This window comes from Fundulus heteroclitus, chromosome 2 (genome assembly GCF_011125445.2).
Source record: "Fundulus heteroclitus isolate FHET01 chromosome 2, MU-UCD_Fhet_4.1, whole genome shotgun sequence".
NCBI classification, from domain to species: Eukaryota; Metazoa; Chordata; class Actinopteri; order Cyprinodontiformes; family Fundulidae; genus Fundulus; species Fundulus heteroclitus.
This window is the reverse complement of record NC_046362.1, coordinates 3,734,006-3,754,267: the sequence shown is the minus strand read 5'-3', so window position 1 is coordinate 3,754,267 and position 20,262 is coordinate 3,734,006. Positions and strand designations below refer to the sequence as shown.

The 20,262-nt window shown below is 43.5% G+C and overlaps 2 protein-coding genes across 7 annotated transcripts in view; one reads left to right on the top strand and one right to left on the bottom strand.

Annotated features, from left to right (window-relative positions):
* The window catches only part of LOC105927073 (suppressor of tumorigenicity 7 protein homolog), a 55,314-nt gene extending 47,017 nt beyond the window's left edge, over nucleotides 1–8,297 (top strand). For 2 of the 6 annotated variants that reach the window (XM_036145946.1, XM_036145954.1), the window contains 9 exons: nucleotides 677–831; nucleotides 1,572–1,669; nucleotides 1,813–1,942; nucleotides 2,772–2,844; nucleotides 3,160–3,262; nucleotides 4,235–4,385; nucleotides 4,524–4,616; nucleotides 4,977–5,119; nucleotides 7,854–8,297. In XM_036145946.1, the coding sequence (XP_036001839.1) occupies nucleotides 677–831; nucleotides 1,572–1,669; nucleotides 1,813–1,942; nucleotides 2,772–2,844; nucleotides 3,160–3,262; nucleotides 4,235–4,385; nucleotides 4,524–4,616; nucleotides 4,977–5,119; nucleotides 7,854–7,949 (1,042 nt within the window). In that variant the 3' untranslated portion in view covers nucleotides 7,950–8,297. The remainder of the gene's footprint in view (nucleotides 1–676; nucleotides 832–1,571; nucleotides 1,670–1,812; nucleotides 1,943–2,771; nucleotides 2,845–3,159; nucleotides 3,263–4,234; nucleotides 4,386–4,523; nucleotides 4,617–4,976; nucleotides 5,120–7,853) is intronic. The other 4 variants (XM_036145960.1, XM_036145948.1, XM_036145952.1 and 1 more) reach the window with 4 other exon arrangements.
* Nucleotides 8,298–9,787: 1,490 nt separating this feature from the next.
* Nucleotides 9,788–20,262, bottom strand: part of wnt2 (wingless-type MMTV integration site family member 2) — a 30,116-nt gene continuing 19,641 nt past the window's right edge. Inside the window, exon 5 of the mRNA XM_012863614.3 lies at nucleotides 9,788–11,226. Within this exon, the coding sequence (XP_012719068.3) occupies nucleotides 11,021–11,226 (206 nt within the window). The 3' untranslated portion in view covers nucleotides 9,788–11,020. The remainder of the gene's footprint in view (nucleotides 11,227–20,262) is intronic.

The following is a 20,262-nucleotide window of genomic DNA, read 5'->3' as shown; positions in this document are numbered from 1 at the left end:
TTTAATCTCCTCTCTCCTCCATCACTTGTCTGAGACAAAACATTATCTTTAAACTATAATGTGGTATTTCAGGCATAATAAGGCATAACACCTTTCAGTAGGGACACTATACGCTATATCGGCACTAACATCTGCATCGGCCCATGTTAATCATTTTTTAACACATCGGTGTCTGTCTATCTATCTATCTATCTATCTATCTATCTATCTATCTATCTATCTATCTATCTATCTATCTATCTATCTATCTATATATATATATATATATATATATATATATATATATATATATATGAATATGAATATATATATATATATAAATATATATATATATAAATATGAATATGAATATGAGATGCATACACATAGGTAAATATGGATATCGGTGCATCCCTACCTTTTTAGTGGTCCGGGTTTATCCCTAAATGAACCGTGTTGGTTTAAAGGGCTGAGCTTCAGAAAGCAGAAGGCTCTGTTTGTGACGGGTTTAGTTTTGGACTACAGCGTCATGAGGCCAGCACTCTGGGATCATGGAGGCTGTACAGGCTGTTCTAACCTAGACTGTGGAGGAACAAACTGTGTATATACCTGGTAAACGGGGAGGACTGAATCTGTCAGATGACGTGAGGCGATGTTGGTGTCTAATGGCCTTTTTGTCTCTCCTGTCCTCCCGTAGCTGTGCGACAGCGTACATCCTCCTAGCGGAGGAGGAGGCCACCACCATAATGGAGGCCGAGCGACTATTTAAGCAGGCGCTGAAAGCCGGAGAGGGCTGCTATCGGCGGAGCCAGCAGCTGCAGCATCACGGTACACAGTACGAAGCCCAACACAGTGAGTGATCCTGCCTCTGAGGACCAGAACCGGGTCTCTGTGAAACCTTCCACACCTCTTCAGCTCTGTTGCATCTTGTAAACACACCTCAGTGTATCATAGCAGGGTTTTATGTTTTAGATCAACAGAAAGTAGTGCACAGTTATAAACTGGAAGCACATTTATACTCAGCTCTGTCACTATTCTGCAGCGCCACCTAATGCTGTGAATACAGCTGTAAATCCTTCATCTCTAGCAGTTACACATGGAGAGACCCACATTCTTCTATTTAAGACACTGTAGCTGCTGGTCAGTCAGATGGCAACATTTATTTTCATGTCTTTGCATCGTTTCTCCTGCGGTTAAACCTGACCACAGGAGAATGACGCAGGGCTCCGTAGCTCTGGATGTCCGTCCTGCTGGATCCGTCCATCTGTTCCCTCAGCATGTTGCTGCCACCACCGTGTTTCTGTACGCACAGTGAGATTAATCCAAACACGTTTCAGGGGAAAATGGGCTGACGTCAGGTTTTTATTTCTAAAAGCTTTCAAAAACCATGTGTTGTTTTTCTTACCCTTCACAATAATGCACTACCGTGTGTCGGTCTCTCATCATATCGCGGTTAAATTAGACGGCCGTGTGCGGCTACAGTAAAACAGGAGGCGGTTCACATGATTCTGATTTATTTAAAACACAGAGGTGACCTTTATCCGCTGACTGTGCAGATTATGCTGATGTGGTCTGTTGTGTGTGTCCACCAGGAAGAGACACTAACGTGTTGGTGTATATAAAAAGGAGACTGGCCATGTGCTCCAGGAAGCTCGGCCGAACACGAGAAGCAGTCAAGATGATGAGAGATGTAAGCGAACACGCGGCCAGCGACGCATCTACACACAGCTGATGAGCAAACACGCACCACAACTCACAGCTTACACATAAAACCCACTTTGATTTAGTCTGATGACTGTGCTGCCCCCTGCCTGATATAACATGTAACAACAGTTGTGTGTTTTCCAGTTAATGAAGGAGTTCCCTCTCCTCAGTATGTTCAACATCCACGAGAACCTGCTGGAGTCGCTACTAGAGCTCCAGAACTACGCCGACGTCCAGGCGGTTCTGGCCAAGTACGACGGTGAGTTTAGCCTCAGTGACGGCACCGTGGGTTCCAGCAAACAGAACCGGGCCTCAGCAGAACCTTTTCTAGGCTAGATCAGTAAAACCGCCGCTTCTGCTGAGGAATAGTGAAGTTAAGACTTGAAAGTTATTAAGCGGCACCACTCAGAATTTACTGAACCGAGCAGGAATATGTGGGACTCGCAGGTTCGTTCAGTCTCTTCCATTTAATGCTCCACTGCCCTGATGGTTTTAATTTTAGAAATGGGAGCGTAATCATGCCGCGCTGGTCTGTGAGCGTGGTGTTTAAGATTGAATGAAGGTAATTTAGCTGGCAAATGTGTTTAACCCATTAAAACTTGATGCCCTAGTTCATGGCTGGAGTGCTCCTTAAGCCTAACTGGGTTACGTTCAGGTCATGGTGAGGTGCCCTGGCTGCGTTCAGACGGTATAAAGACACAGAAGAAAAGAAAGTAACCAACTTCTTCAAAACTAAAAATTAAGAAAATGTATTTTTTTTATTTAAACCCTTCGTTAAAAGACAATTTGTGCCTTGCAGGACGTAGTTAAGGTTTCCACCACGGCATAAATGTGTTGAAATAACAGGTTGGATTTCTCTGTGTGAGCTAATGCTACTGGGATAGACTAATAATTGTAATAATTGATTTGACATTTTACACACGTCTACCAGGGATGCTAGCAGCTCTGCCAGCTTCTGCACACAGATGATTTCCCTCCTGGGCCGACTGCAGCGTCCGTCCAGCTGCCCCTCCTACCACAGTCTCTCATCAAACTGCTACTTCTCTGTCTAACACCAGCGCCCTCTGTCTGCTTTGTCTCCCCGGCAGATATTAGCTTACCCAAGTCTGCAACAATATGCTACACAGCAGCCTTGCTCAAAGCCAGGGCAGTATCGGACAAGTGAGTACCACTTCCCATCATTACCCAGGACTGTGGTGGGCTGCTGGTGAGCCTGCTGCAGTGTCCCCCTGGAAGTTTTAACAATAACATAAGGCTGCTTCTTTTTTGGGGCGTTGCTAAAAATATTTTTCTTTTCCACTCAGCTTTCTATTACTATCACAGAATACAGCTTTATACGAGCAGCCAGCTCGTAGTCTCCATCTTTCTCTTATTTATCCATCTTTCTGTCTCCATCATGTAAATTTAATAAATGTGTATTGTTGTGTGGATCAGTCATGCAGATGATAAACGTTGCTGGTGTGGGTGTTTGTGTAGGTTCTCTCCAGAGGCAGCGTCCAGGCGGGGCCTGAGCACAGCAGAGATGAACGCAGTAGAAGCCATCCACAGAGCGGTGGAGTTCAACCCTCATGTCCCCAAAGTGAGTAGGCACACAAATACGCAACAGCAACATTTACATTAGGATTGAGAAGGAAAACCAGGCTTGATTTCTGGAATGGATTACAGTTTATAACTGGAAAGATGTGGTGTGCATTCACATTCTGCCATCTTTACTCTGATTTCCCTAAATAAAATCAACCAGCTGCCTTTAACCTGCGTAGTAGTTGGAGTCCATCAATGTCCTTAAATCTCAGCATCCTGCTCTTCTGTGAAGGCCTCAGAGATTTCTTAGAGAACATTAGAGAAGTGGTGGAAAGATTTAAAAAAGAGTTAGGTTATAAACCAATATCATTAAAGCTTTAAAGTTCTCACACTCAACCCTTGAATACATAGTCCCTAAATGTCAAAGCTGTGGCCCAATTTAAAGGGGCCTAGTCACGTATTTTCAGCGTAAAAGAAAACATTATCATCTCCAAATAAAACAATATATGCAGAGCGTTTGTCCTGATGCTGTTAACTTAAGTCCTTTTTGAGCCTGAAAAGAACTTCACACCAGGGGCCATCCGCAGACATAAACACTGTTGCGCCATCTGCTGGCGGCACCGCGCGACTGTCAGAGAGCATGACCTCTGCCAGAGCCGCAGACCGTCCTGCAACGCCTCGCAGGAAAGTGACAGCTCGTCAACATCTGCCATTTTTAAAATTTGTATTACAAAAGCGTTTTTCTTCTGGGTTGGAGTTGGCTTTAGGGATGAAGCAGTAGGTTGGAGCCATGCCGTCAGTAATGTTCGTTCCCACGCCTAAAAACAGCGATTATTTTATTTATTTATTTTTATTCTGCTGGCTACATTTCCCTGACAGTCTGTCGTACAACATCATTTTATGCGTATAGATTTCTTTTCCTCGCAGGCGATTTCAGCAGAAACGCACAATGACCCAGAATCCTTCAGAAATCACTACGTCTCTGACCAGCAAGCTTTGACCGTTGCTTCTCTCCCCTCCTCTTCCTCAGTATCTGCTGGAGATGAAGAGTTTGATTCTCCCTCCAGAGCACATCCTGAAGAGAGGGGACAGTGAAGCCATCGCCTACGCCTTCTTCCACCTCCAGCACTGGAAACGGGTGGAGGGGGCGCTCAACCTGCTGCACTGCACATGGGAGGGCAGTACGTACACACACACACACACACACACACACACACACACACACACACACACACACACACACACACACACAGAGCCTACTGAAATAAAGCACAGCGGGAGCAGTTTGATCCATGTCTCCTTGTTTTTGGGGTTTGCAGCATTCAGAATGATTCCATATCCTCTGGAGAAGGGTCACCTCTTCTATCCCTACCCCATCTGCACAGAGACGGCCGACAGAGAGCTGCTACCCAGTAAGAGACACTCCAACACACACCGTTAGTCCTGGACTGGTTCAGACGTACACTCAGTGTTTCCTGTTTAGAGACGGCCTCCTTAAACATCAGAGGCTCACAGTGAGATGTGAATGTGTGCGACCCCCTGCAGCGGGGACTGTAAGCAGACGTAACCGTGTCAGGGTTTCCTGGTGCTGCGTTCACAGCGTTCTCTGTGTAGCTCAGAGACGGCAGCTCATTCTGACACGCTTTCAGTGTCAGTGACCACGCAGCGGACAGCGCTGTGGTCTGGGATCAGGCCGCTGCAGGGGGAGCGCAGCGTCAGTTAACCCGCCATGCTAACATTGTGCTGTTGTGTGTCACTGTCTCGTGTGGAAGCAGTGTTTCACGAGGTGTCGGTCTACCCCAAGAAGGAGCTGCCCTTCTTCATCCTCTTCACCGCGGGTCTCTGCTCCTTCACCGCCATGTTGGCTCTGCTCACACACCAGTTCCCTGAGCTCATGGGAGTGTTCGCTAAAGCTGTGAGTGCACACACACACACACACACACACACACACACACACACACACACACACACACACATACACACTGAGGCTTCATTATGGGAATACTGAATTAATCTGGCAACACTCACTATTGGTCATTTTCTGGTCACAACTCGGCTGGAATACTTTTCCATCATATTTTAACGGTATCTTTTTTATTATTGTAAACTAACGCTGACCTCTGACCTCAGCCATATCCTTCCATTCAGTCTTTCATGTTCATCCTTTCAGGATCTACTTCAGACTAGGGCTGAACGATTTTGGAAAATAATCTAATTGCGATTTTATTTCTTAATATTGTGATTTAATGCGATTTTTTTTTTTTCCCAGTTTAATTTATCATGTCTTTTTAAACATATACAAACAACAAATCATTTAGTTTCCTCACTGTGCAGATTAGTTGCTAAAACACCCACAGCATCTAAACTCTGTGTAGAAATGATTGCGTTCTGCCTACGATATATTTCAACCAAACTTGCAATTTTGACTTTTCTCTGCATTAACCACAAGCAACAAAAATGGTCTCTAAATAAGGATGTTTGTAAACAAGGACTATTTAAAACAAGAACTTTTAATGTTTCTATTAATCAGAATATTATTCAAGAGAACAGCTTTTAGTTGTTTTGGACATCAATCCTTGTTGAACATAAAGTGCAACCAACAAGCAATTCAATGTATTAAACTGATTGACCTGTACTTAATGCTTTGTATGATTATATAAACTCTAAAACAAGTAATAAAATTAGATTATCTCAATGCTGCAACTGTCTTCCCTTCCATGTGGAGGCAAACCCACTTTAAACATTTTACCAACACCTAATGGACGTGTCTAATTCCCTAATTGTTACATAGCCAAAAATTGCAGACCTCTGCGAATTGGAAATTGCGTTTTTTTTTTTTTAATTGCGATTATATTGAAAATGCGATTAATTGTTCGGCCCTATTTCAGACCTGTAGTTTACAACCTGCAGCAGTTTGTTCAGCTTTAACTTCGGTGTTTCTCCGTCGTTATTGGCTTTCAGGAAGTAACTATGAACAATCCTGTCAAGCCTTCAAAATCCACATGAAGGAGCCGTTCTGTCAGTGAACCAACGCTCTCCAAAGATGGTCTTCTGTGTACTTGGTCGGTTTTGCTCCCTGTCAGCGGTAGGCTGTATAATCTGGTTGCTGTAGCAACGGGACAACACGGCTGCGATGTGGGCGGAGACTGTGAGGGTCAGGGCTGGGATGGTACAGACATGTGCGGAGCAGGGATGACTGTGGAGCTAGCAGGACTAAACACAGCAGAGAGGGATCAGGAATGTAGAGAAGCAGGATATCGACAGGATGGTCTGACTGCAGGACAGCAGATTATCTATCGGCTGGGTTGATCCCTAACGAGCGGCTGAAACCAAGAAAGCCTCGTAATGGTTCGCCGTCTTGTCTTTAGCTAGTGTGCGCTGACTGCTGTGCACTGTCCCAGTAAATCTACCTAAACTGGAACCACTTGTAGGTCAGAGGTTAGACTGTGTGAGGCAGAAATGTGGGAGACAAAGAGGTCACGTCACTTTCATACCAAGTCAGACGTCTCCCAGGCTGGTGTCTGCCACCTGCGGGCTTCAAACAGATGAGGCACACATCTCCACTTTGAAGAGCTCTTTGAAGCACAAAAGAGATGCTGAGGTAGATTAGCAGGGAGATAAATGCCTCCTCCTCCTTATCTACATCTGACAGCGTTGGAACCTGGCTGACCTACATGACACTTGGCTTCTCCAGCTGCCCTCTCTCCTCCTGTCTCCAGCTCCTTTCCAAAGCTCTTGCTTGCAGGCCTTGGTACAGTTGCTATGGAACGTGCAACAGCGACTCGAGTTACGCTGATCGGCCGCATATGAAGGATGTTTTCTTCAAGACTGCCAAGGAGAAATGTGTACGCTTGGAACACCGGGGCGGCCGGCCTACACAACAGTTCAACCCGGAAAAAGTTACCAAATTCAAGTACATATGTAGCAAGCATTTTGTCGGAGGAAAGGGCACAACCGAAGAACATCCTGACCCAATTCCAGCGACATCAAGTCAAGGTAAGAGTATTTTGGTGGCCGACATGTTAATAAAGTAGCGCCTGCTACCATGACAGCATATAGGCTATCATGGTAGCAGGCGCTAACATGATAGCCTGCTACCAGGATAGCTTACTCAAAAACATTTCAAATGAGACAAACATTAAACATATACCCATTCCTGGACGGTGATTGCAAACAACAGCAAAAAAAAAAACGGCCGACGCTGCCATGAAGCTTACCGTTCATCAACTCGGCCAGTTTTCCAGTCTTTTTAAGCCCAGGCCTTGGTAAGGTTTTAATTTAAAAGCTTTTCGCTCTTTGCTTGCAAGGAAACTTGAGCTTCATGTTTGTGTGATGTTCCATTTTTTGGTTTTGGTTGTCTGTTTTTTCAGCACTGACGGTTTGAAACATTTACAGGTGTCATACGGCCTCTAAAGCCACCTTCAGATCACATCCATAATAAAGGCCCAACCAGGAACCCTCCATTACAGATCAATTTGGGTTAAACAGGAAGTCAACGATTGTTGGAAGAAAAAGAAGCCAAACAAACTCCTTATCCCTAATTTTTGTGCAAAATCTGGTTGTTTGCTTCTATTTTATGACAAAAGCGTTAAATAAGAAGCTTCCCAGGAAGAGTCTGTGTAACATTTAGTTTTTCTCCGTCTCCACAGTTCCTCAGTACTCTGTTCGCTCCTCTGAACTTCATCATGGAGAAGGTGGAGAGCATCCTGCCGTCCAGCCTCTGGCACCAGCTCACCCGCATGTGACCCTCAACGGCTCCACCAGAATGCGACCCAGGACCAGCACCAGAGAGCGGACCTCCGTGCAGACAGACAGCTGAACAGAAATCCAGAATGCTGCGTTGGACTAGACTGACACGCCTTTGTGCCAACATTACAGAGTTCAGACCAAACTGGAAGCAGAGAAGCGCCGCAGGAGGCAGAACGGCCAGACCCACCACCGGTCTGGACTTTCTTTGACGCGTCTGCAATCTGAGGGCATTTCAGTTGTTTAAAGCTGTTCTTTTGTTGTACAAACAGAGGTGATTAAATGCCATCAATAAAAAAAAAAAGAAGGAAAAACGTCAATAAACAACTTTTTGTGTATCTCTGCAAGTCGGCGTCTTCAAGGCGTTTTGTCAGTGTTGTTTGGCGAGACAGTTCAGCTCTTTGTGTGTCTGTAACCTGGAGGTGGTCTTCCTTCCAGAACCTAGCAGTGGTTAAAGGAGCAGAGCAACAGGTTTCATTTCAGGTTTGAGACTAGAACCATTTACCCGTCACACATTCACCATGAGATCAGGAAATGAACACCACAGAGGGGGAAGAAGACCTGGAATAGAAACCCACAATGAAGAGAAGCACCGACTTGGGTCCAAACCTGAACGCGTTCTCGGATGTTCTTTGAAAACGGTGGCGGGAAGATCCTCCCTGGTGTCTGAATGTCGGAACGAGAGGAAAGCCTTGAAAGTTTATTTGGACTCCGTAAAAACATGGCTGGCAACTTTATCCTCAGCGAGAGACGCCTTCAAAGCTCCCGGCCACGCTGGAACAGTTTAAGTTTCCAGGTCCGGATAAACTTTGTATTTTCAGGCTCTATTGCTCGTCTTGTTCATAATGAATTTATCAGTTCATCTAGTTTCATTATTGTCTCCCTCTAGTCCATTTGGTAATTAATCCATCCATCCGTCTATCTGTCCTTCCCTCTGACCATCTAACTTTCCTCCATTGTATTCGGTTCCTCCAGCAGTCCATGTGTCCGTTCTACCGTTCATCCTATAATCGGTGAACTTCGGTGCTGTTGCTCTTCTCAGAGGCTTGTGCTGACTCCAATCTGGAACGGTGTAGAAGGTCTTAATGGAAGCTGTCTAGGATTCCTGGGCCTTGAGTGATGTAGTGGTAGCTGATTGAACACAACAACACTCAACATACTCCGACATAGTCTACATCACAGGACATCTCTCGTCTCCAGCTGTGCAGTTTGAGCAGAACTGGCCAGATCTGCTGGGACTGAAGCGCCGCCTCGGACATGATGTTTGAGTCGCTAATGTCACAAAGAAGCATCTTCTAAAGGAACGAGGACTCCATGCGGTGGAACGCTGATGTCTCGAGTGTTTGAGGGTCCCTGAGGAGACGGAGGGAAACCAAGCTGGCCTGCATCCTCAGGTCTGTGGTTCCGTTCTCCATCATGCTCCACACCGTCTTCCTGCTGAGGTTCTTCTCAAACTGGAAATGTTCCCCGAAAAACTGAGGCTTTTCTGAAGGTGGAGGAACATGAATTTTTTTTCTTCTGTTCGTTCACTTCATGAAGTCTGTTAAATTTCTATTCTGCAAAGCCTTACGGTTGGAAACAGAGTAATGAACGTAGTGAAAGGTGTGCTCTATTTACAGCTTGGATTTTATTTACCGTCACACGACAACAAACCAATTTATTTATTATTATTTATTTACCAAGTTATTTAGTGACACATGTTGAGGAAAACTGCCTATCTGTCAGATCTGTAACCAAACACATTCCGAACTATGGGAAATTCTACCGCCGATTAGTCGAAATAATCTCACAATGTTAGTGACATGGTTGTAAAATAAAACCACCTAAGAGAAGCTGAGACATTTCAGGGATGTGTAGTTGATTTATTGATGAGGAAAGTAAGCATTGAACTAATGCATGGCATGTGATGGTGTAGCAGTAGGAGCACCAGAGGAGAAAAAGTCACCTCCATGTACTGATCATCTGGAGGTAAATCAGTTCTCAACAGTTTGCTGGCAGTAATGGACGGAGCAAATCTTCAGGTTAACAAGGTGGTGAAAAAACAAGTAAATATGAACTGATATCCAAGAGTTAAGCTCAGGTTATTGTTTAACTGTAGAGAATTTGGTGAAATTCCCAGACAAACCCAGGAGACGCTTCTTGCTGCTGGACTTCACAGAAACACAGCAGACCAGCTCTACAGAACCTCTCCAAAATATAAGGATTTATTTATTTTTTTTTATTTTTTTTACATTTTATCACATTACAACCATACAAGAACCAGAAAGTGTGAAATGTATTATGTTTGGCCCCTCTGTGTTAACACCATCAGAGACACATTTTGCAGCGGTGACAGATGGAAGTCTTTAGGGATGCATCTCGGTTTTACAAATCAAGAGCAAGTCAAGCTGACTATAGATGGACCACAGTAACTGGAGGAGCTGCAGAGATGCATAGCTCAGGTGGGACATCTGACCTTTATGGAAGAGTGGTGAGAGGAAAACCCCAGAGGCCTACAGGAAACACAAACCCTGTAGGAGGGAGCTCTGGTCAGATCAGAGCTCAGAGTTTTTTACCAGTAGTGGCAGCGTCATGCTGCGGGGGGGCTTCAACAAGGACAGCGATGTGGTTGGAGTTGATGGATGGAGTTAAATACAAAGCACTCCAGGAACACACCGGAGTGGACCTTAATACCATGAAAGGTGGCCGTGCAAAGTGCAGACCCAAGAATGGACAGCAGACTTCTCAGATTGCGTATCATTTTTCTTCTACTTCACAATCATGGGCAGTCAGATAAAATGCACTGAAGTATGTGGTGGGACAAAATGTGAAAAGTTTTTTTTTTTACAAGGCACTTTAGTTCAATCATTCTGGTCATGGGCTCACCAACAGTTCACGTCTGATTGTGGTTCAGGAGAAACATGAAGCTTTCTTAAAGTTGGTTCCGTCTTGTCTCCCTTGGAATAGACAGAAGTGGAGCAGCAGAGTGACTCGGGTCTAGCTATAAATATATTAAGAGCTCAGGTTAAAGACGTCCGTTCAGAGTGTCCCCGCCGGAGGCTGAGCAGCACAGCAGCAGCCATTAGGTAAGTCATGTCTGGGGCTTACAGGTGTACTCGTCCACCAGCTGCTGGCAGTCTCGGCAGCGGACTGCGCAGCACCAGTGGAACTTGCACTCGCACTTAGTGGTGCGGCTGACGCGCGCCGTGTCGTAGCCTCGGCCGCAGCACATCACCTCGCAGCTGTCCATGCCGCTGGACGTCCGGCTGCAGAGCCGCCCTCCGGTGCCCATGGAGCCTGTGGACAACCAGAACACAATCACGGCGTTACGTCCGGAACTCCTTTAAATGTCAGCTCATCTAAACAGTCTAGGTTTCATTGTCTTAGACGCTGAGCCACAGTGAGTGGAGTAGCTGTCTAGCAATTGGAAGGTCGTGGGTTCGAGTCCTGCTTCTTTCTGTCCCACCATGTGCCCCTTGGCCAGGCACTTAACCCCGGGTTTCCTACCCATCTGTCATTCATTGTATGAATGTGAATGCAGCTCTAGAGTAAAGTGCTCTAAGTGGAAAGGCCGACTTTTCCGATCGGAAGCCAGGATTTCTGAGTTGCAGCTGCAAACTGAATGCTCCGTACCATGATGGATCTGACTGGAAGTAGACCAGCCTAAAAACGATTGTTCCCAGCTGAACACCTCAGAGCGCTGCCAGCTGAAGAATCAACAGCTCTGCTCATGTTTCTATAACACCCCAGATACTTTTCATCGCTAGACTGACATTATCCAAGATGTATCCTATCCGAGTTGCATTTCTGGTAAGTTATTTCACCTACAAGCTCTTTAAATGCGTAATCATGTAGCTTAATAAATATATGAGAGAAGAAAGTGAGAATAAGCAACCTAATGTGGGACTTTTCACAGCAAAGCTTCAATGCCGAGACTTTATCCCATTAAACCAGAACCAGAACAGCTACAGGCTAACTTGAACAAACGGGCCGGACCGCTGCGTCACACCTGATCTTTCACACACGCTGCAGAATATACCAAGCATATTCCGACAATCTGGGCGCTTTAAACTGCAAACCGTCCTGCTGCACTCTGTTTCATGACCAGCTTCGGCTTGGTTCTCAGCCCCTCTACCAACTCCTGCAAGGAGCCATACTGATGTCCTTACTGCCTGAGATGTAGAGGACATGCTGATGGAGATCATCACTGCATGACGTGCTGAGCAGCAAGACTGTAAAGTGATGAGATCAGAGCCGAGATGCCAAACACAAACTGATATCCTGTCTGTTAAAAAGAAATGTCAAGATTTAGACATGAGTTGTCAGGCTGATCTGTAGCCGTCTGATGTTCTGGACAGTACAGGTTACTGGTCCTACAGCGAGCAGGTCGAGACAGCCAATGACTCGACCTGATGCAGCCGCTTTACTTGGGCAACGCTCAGAGAAAAACAACAAAATAGCATAACTAAACAGCTAGCGGGAATACTCTAAAGTTTGTTTTTACAGATACAAGTTGTCAGAATCATCCTCAGTAAAACATGTTTTTTTTTTACATTGTGGGCTTCTCTGGGATATGATTTTTGTATCTAATGTGGAGTTGATTGAACCCAAAGAGGTCCCCACATTATAAAATAACTCATGCAAAGCATAAAATCTCTATAGGTTGTAACTGATTATCTTCCCCGTTTGAAATGGTAAATGGACGCTTTTCTCGTCACACTAACATTTCTTAAGGCCGATTGTCGGATCCAATATGGCAGCTTCCTGCAACAGTAGGCTGTGGTGAAAATTTTACAAGACACATTTGTAAGAGTGCATCTAAAATCAACACTACACGTAGCAGCTGCAACTCTGAACCGAACACATTAAAAGTGGTGCTTGCATGAGGAAAATACAGCTTTAAACAATCTTCGTAAGAGGTACCACGAACAAAACAACAGCTTTCCTGGCCGTCACCATATCGGAATCCTGAGCTTTTGTCTTTATTTTGGAGTCCTGACTGTAAGTTTGCGACTGTGGTAAGTGGAAAGTTGTTGACTCGGGTTTACCCCATCCCTGGCTCCTATTTTTGATTTCTGGAATGCAGCATTAATACCAGGTGTGGACAGAGAGGAAGAGCTGGAGCGCCATCCTGCCTGCTGGCTAAGAGCCTGCGCTCAAAGCCAACGTTTTCATGGACGAAGAGATGGGAAAAGTTTGTTACTCTTGATTTGCTACAGGATAACAATAGAGGTAGAAGATAGAGAACTGTGAAACTTTCTATCACCTCCTCCTGGATCAGATTAGATTAAAAGGTAATAAGACTGAGTGAGGATTTTTTCACACAAGGTTTTCTTGAGAAAATGTAGATAAACTCAACTCCATGACCAGTAAACAATTTGGATTTTAAACTACTTTTATATTTTGATAGGTTAAAAAAAATGGTAGATGTAAAACCTCCATCCCACTAAGCTGACCACAAAGGCGCCTTAAAGAATGTTGGAACATGACTGGTGATGAAGAATTTTGTTAGTCATTTATGAAATCCACGATTTAAAGAATTCAAGCTGCCAGAAAAAACAGAGAGAGTGCAACAAAGTACCAATTTCCTTTTTTGAGCTTGGTTACTCTATTTATATTTCTACTTGATCTGACAAAAGGTGTCATTTAATCTTTTTGAGGTATGTTTAGTGAAACCAGGATACTCAGCCGTGGATTAAATGGCTTTTTGGATTTTGGGGCGGTCATATATTCTTCTATTATCATAAAACATAGAAAGGATTCCTGGATCAATGTGTGCTTTTTGTGTCTCTACTCTGTCTCGTCTAATCCCAGCCGGTCGAGGCAGATGACTATTCATACTGAACCTGGTTCTGCTGGAGGTATTCCTTCCCGTTAAAGGGGAGTTTTCCTCTCCACTGTCACTCCATGCATGCTCAGCATGAGGGATTCCTGCAAAGCCATCAACAATGCAGATGACTGTCCACTGTGGCTCTACGCTCTTTCTGGAGGAGTGAATGCTGCTTGTCAAGAGTCAATGCAATCTGCTGGGTTTCCGTAGAGAGTAAACTGTTTGACCAATCTGTCTGGAGGATTTGACTGAATTTGATTTAGTAAAGTGCCTTGTCAGTGGGGGCAGGATAGAAGGCTTCGGTCAAGACAGTGAAGATGAGCTGCGGGGGGTGGGTGAGTGTGTGGAGGCAGGGGGGTGTCAGATGGAAGTGAGTTAGACAATGAAGGCCAGATGAAGAGAAGATGAGAGATTGATGACAGGAGCCATCAAGCAGCTTTCACAAACTTCATCAGCTGTTCATTTCATAGGAGACATCCCTCAGAGACACTTTCTCCTGGGACAACTCCAAACACACACACACACACACACACACCATGAATGGTAAGTGTTTGAAGTGTACCTCACATCAGCAGGGGCAGTCTTAATTCATCAGGAAAAACCCAAAGGTCTGTTTGGTTTATTCTGTGCACACAACTATCATGTTTATCTAATGAGCTTCAGGTCCGGATCACATCAATAATTCCAACAACTTTATTGTTATTGTTGTTTAAGCCACTTTATAACTAATTTGGCAGCATGCTTTGGGTAATTGTCCATTCAAAGGACCCGTTTAGGTCCAAGTTTTAAGTTCCTGTCTGATGTTTGGACATCGTTCTTCAATTTTTCCACATAGAGTTATTTCCTCATGTTGCCATTAAATTTGTGAAGCGCACCACTCCTGCTGCGGCAAAACAACCCACAACTAATGCTTCCACCATGGGACTTCACACTTTTCCTTCAAACGTAACCATTGTCGATTTGGTAAAAAATAAGTTTAGACTAAGTTTAGATAAGTTTACTTTAGACCTTGTGCTGACATATGGCATTGATTGTGAAGAATTAACAGTATTCTCTCACAACCCTGTCCTGTCTGATCATTTTTTAATAACATTTGAGTTTAATCTAACTGAGTTCTCCACCCCCAAAAGAGGGTTCCATTATAGTTGATATTTATCGGATAATGCTGTATCAAAACTTAAAGAGTCTGTCCCCTTTTTAATATCCTCAGTATTGCAGAAATGCCCTGTAGATGGCAGCAATGCTGTTTCTTCCCATTCACAAATCGATACCTTTGCTAACAGTGTGACTTCCTCATTGCGTTCTGCATTAGACAATGTAGCTCCCTTGAAAAAGAAGGTGATTATTCACAGGAAGCTGGCTCCCTGGTTTAATTCAGAGCTGCGTTCCTTGAAGCACAATGTTAGGAAATTGGAGAGAAAATGGCGCTCTACACACCAAGAGGAATCCTACCTAATCTGGAGGGACAGTCTATTGTTGTATAACAAGACCCTTCGCAGAGTTAGAGCAGCATATTTTTCATCATTAATTGAAGAGAATAAAAATAATCCTAGATTTCTCTTTAGTACAGTTGCCAAACTTACCCAGAGCCACAGCTCTGTTGACCCATCCATTCCCTTAGCTCTTAGTAGTAACGATTTTATGGGATTCTTCATAAATAAAATTGATGCCAATAAAAATAAAATAATTGGCATCCTCCCAAACATGATTACCTCATCCTCAGTAAGTGAGGCAGCATTGGAGGAATCTTTAGAACCTGCACAGTGTTTGAACTGTTTAGAAGCAGTAGAGCTTTCTGAGCTATCTAAAAATTTAGCTTCATCTAAACCTTCTACCTGTATGTTAGACCCAATCCCAACCAAGTTGTTTAAGGACATATTCCCTTTGATCAGTGGCCCTATTTTGGACATGATTAATCTATCCTTAGTAAATGGATATGTACCAGAGGTTTTTAAAGTAGCTGTTATTAAACCTTTACTTAAGAAACCTTCTCTTGATCAAGATGAGTTAGTAAATTACAGACCTATATCTAATCTTCTTTTCTTATCTAAAATTCTTGAGAAAGTAGTTGCTAATCAACTTTGTGAACATTTACAAAGCAATGACCTACTTTAGGAGTTTCAGTCAATCTTCAGAGCTCATCATAGCACTGAAACAGCTCTGGTGAAGGTCACTAATGATATTCTCATGGCCTCAGATAATGGACTTGTGTCTGTACTTGTCCTGTTAGATCTCAGTGCTGCATTTGTTTATGTTAATAATAAATCTTCTTCAAACTCTATGGTCACCTGTGGAGTACCACAGGGTTCAGTCTTTGGACCAATTCTCTTTACTATATATAAGCTTCCGATCGGCAAAATTATCAGACAGCATAGGATTAATTTCCACTGTTATGCTGATGACAGCTATATTTATCCATAAATCCTGATGAATCCAATCAATTACTTCGACTGCAGTCATGTCTTGATGACATCAAAAGCTGGATGACTTTCAATTTCCTGCATCTAAATTCTGACAAGACCGGAGTTGTAATCTTTGGGGCAGAGTCCTCAAAAAATAAACTTCTTAACCAATCACTTAATCTGGGTGGCATTAACTTGGCCTCTGGTAATAAAGTAAAAAATCTTGGTGTTATTTTTGACCAAGACATGTCATTTAAATCCCATATTATCCCATGTTTCCAGAGTTTCCTTTTTTCACCTCCGGAATATCGCCAAAATTAGAAACATTCTGTCCAGGAGTGATGCTGAAAAACTAGTCCATGCATTTGTTACTTCAAGGCTGGACTATTGTAATTCTTTACTATCAGGAAGTCCCCAAAATGCAGTTCAAAGCCTTCAGCTGATCCAAAATGCTGAAGCAAGAGTTCTGATGAAAATCAACAAGCGGGATCATATTTCTCCAATTTTAGCTTCCCTTCATTGGCTTCCTGTTAAATCAAGAATAGAATTTAAAATTATTCTTCTAACGTATAAAGCCCTTAATAATCAAGCTCTATCATATATATGAGCTCTGGTTACCCCATATGTTCCTAACAGAGCACTACGCTCTCATACTGCAGGTCTGCTGGTGGTTCCTAGAGTCTCTAAAAGTAGAATGGGAGGCAGATCCTTTAGCTATCAGGCTCCTCTCCTGTGGAACCAACTCCCAATTTTGGTCTGTGAGGCAGACACCCTGTCTACTTTTAAGACTAATCTTAAAACTTTCCTTTTTGACAAAACTTATAACTAGAGTGGCTCATGTTACTCTGAGCTACCTTTATAGTTTTACTGCTATAGGCTTAGGCTACTGGAGGACATCAGGATCTAATTTTCTCACTCTTTAGAGTTCTACTGTTCTTCAATTATGCATTACGTGTTGTCATTTCTGCTTTAACTTTTTGTGCTCTCTCTTTTCTCTTCATAGTAGGTACACCTGGTCTGGCGTTCTGTTAGCTGTGACATCATCCAGGGAAGACAGATCACCCGCTACTACCATCTAATGTAGAACAGATTACTGGATCAATGTTTGCTTCTGTGCTTTTTTGTCTGTGTTGTTATGTCTCTGCTCTGTCTTCTCTAACCCCCAGTCGGTCGAGGCAGATGGCCATTCACACTGAGCCCGGTTCTGCCGGAGGTTTTCCTTTCCGTTAATGGGGAGTTTTTCTTCCCACTGTCGCTTCATGCTTGCTCAGTATGAGGGATTGCTGCAAAGCCATGTACAATGCAGACGACTCTCCCTGTGGCTTTACGCTTCTCCAGGAGTGAATGCTGCTTGTCGGGACTTTGAAGCAATCAACTGGTTCCCTTATATAGGAAATTTTTGACCAATCTGTATAATCTGACACAATCTGTATAATATGATTGAACTTGACTTTGTAAAGTGCCTTGAGATGACATGTTTCATGATTTGGCACTATATAAATAAAATTGAATTGAATTGAAGTTCTAATTTAATCCTCATATGTTCCCATAGTGCATTTGCAAACTATAAACTGGCTTTTTTTGTTGCTTTTAGAGCAATGGCTTTTTCATCGACAAGTCAGTTCATTTAGGATGTTAACTCTATGAGCTTCAACCAGCTGCTTTAAAAGGTCTTTTGCTGTTATTCCCACGGTTGATATGCACATTTTGCACCAAAATACATTTATCTTGGAACACCGAACATGAAACCTTTAAGCATCAGGAAATTGTAGTAAACAATGAACCAAACTGGTGGAGGTCCAGAGTTCTCTTCCTGATATCTTGTCACACACAGGAGGTTTTACCTCAAAACACATGCGGAAGAGCCTCCATTTAACTCAAATGTTGTAAATTTACCAGAAGTTTGCAAAGCAACTACATCATCATCATCATCATCATCATCATCATCATCATCATCATCATCATCATCATCATCATCGTTAGGGCTTTTCCAAAATCAAGGTATAGTAGTCTATGTGTATGTAAACTAAGTAATAAAAAACTAATTTCTCACATGTCCTTGTAATTACTACCCCCCCCTCCAAAAAAATAAATAAATAAATAAATAAAATAAAATAAAAAATAAAATTTTTAGTAATTCCTGCCATCCAGAAACAGGAAAAAAGTGTACGTCAAAATATGGTTTCAACTGATGTGATGGTAATAAGACAAAAGGGAATGCAGGGAAGGAAAACTGAAGAGTAGCTTGAAACATGAAAATCTTCCTAGTTTGCAGCTGGACTGCAGACAGGTGAGGTTCTGACAACTAAGAGTCTCCACAAATACATGAACGAATGCCTGTTCTTAGTAATACTACACTTCAGTTCCTCTAAAACAGACCAGTTTGGACTTTTCCTGTTGACTCTGTGGGCGATGCATGAGCTTCAGTAAAAGTTCTATAATAAGCACGACTGAATCAGTGATCCACAGACCAAACACACCAAGATGTGTTGCTTCATTTCCATTACTGCAACGCCTTTGGAAGAAACTGAATTGTAAACGTTAAATAATCGAGGGATGTGCAGTGAGTTCATTGAATGAATGAAGTGCTGGTCTCAGTCTGATCGCCTGTGATTGAAGCGTGTTGTGGTGCGGGTCTAGAGTTCTGGATGAGGCTGCTGTCAGCAGGGGAGCAGGTCGGTCCACAGCATGAGTGTTATTGACGAGGAGCGTGTGTTCAAACTGGCTGCTATATAAATAAAGTTGAAGGAAAACGATTCCAAACTGGCTTAAGACACCACTTCAATGTTCTGGAATTTGCTCATGTTTACATTCTGCTCTGGTTGGCGCGTTCGTCGTCTCTACAGCCATTCCCTCGGCAGGTATTATGTCTGGACACGATCAGACGCCCCGCCCCGCCCTGCCCTGGCAGCAGGCCCGCCCGCCTGTCCGTTATTCGTGGTATGCTGCTATGCTAGGGGTGACATCACGGCCAGCATCTACCTCAGGGACCTTGCTCTCCGTGCGTCTGCTTATTGAATTAAGATGAGGGGGCGCCGAGAGATGAGTTTAGCACCTGAGCCTCGCTGGAGCCGAGGGAAATTGATTTCACACTCTGAAGAGCCTCGGAGGGGCCGTCTCACCGTCTCTCTGGGCCCTGATTTTTTTTTCCACCACAAAGTGTCTGGGAAAATGGCTGAATGGGCGCCAGTTTGCATTTCTTTGAGAGGTGATTCAAAATGTAAAGGGAGAATCATTGAAAGTATGTTTTAACCAAGTCTGATCACAGTTCATGCTTGGATTTTATTTTTATTTTTTTACAGTAAACGTCACTGGAGAGAAATAGCTTAAATGTTCTGTGACTGCTTTGCCTCCCTATTTTAAGTGTTACGTTCCCACTGCAAACCATGTGTTTATGTTAACACAGTTCTGCATACATGTCCACAGCCCTCTCTGTCATAAAACCTCAGAACAAGTAGAAGAATGCATTACCAAAGGGTTTCTTAGTGTCTCCTGGGACTCTTCAAAAGCTGTGCTTCCATCATACTACCCTGAACCTTTATCCCCCTGGGACCTAACTACCCTGAACCCCTGAACGCTCACGTTCTTTAATAAACACATGTAGGTATGAGATTTCTGATGTCATTGAAAAATTAGTAAAATTATTTGACAGTTCTTAACCCACTGAAAGGTATATCTTCATTTCCATTCTGCTCTTTAAAGACAAAAACAACTAACAAGGTTATACCACACCATACAGTATGGTAACAAGGTTATGTTAGCTTGTTCATCAGTTGCACCACGTAGACAGCCGCATATTCCTACCGCTCCTCCAGATGTACAGTTTTGACAACAGCGCCATTAATATAAAGTATGCCTGCTGATGCTGTGTGGATGGCCCAGCTCGCTCCTGCTTAAAACCACAGGCGCCAGTCTTTATGCCTCAAACAACTACAACAAACACTGAGCGGTGCGCCACAACAGGTGTGCGTCATCTTTTAAGTTCCAGCTGTGAAGCAGAAATACTTTGTCTTTACATGGTTAAAACTGTGCTGAAATATTTGCAGACAAGATTTAAATTCCATCATTTCTGCAGCCCTAATCAGGTAAGGAGAGAGCACA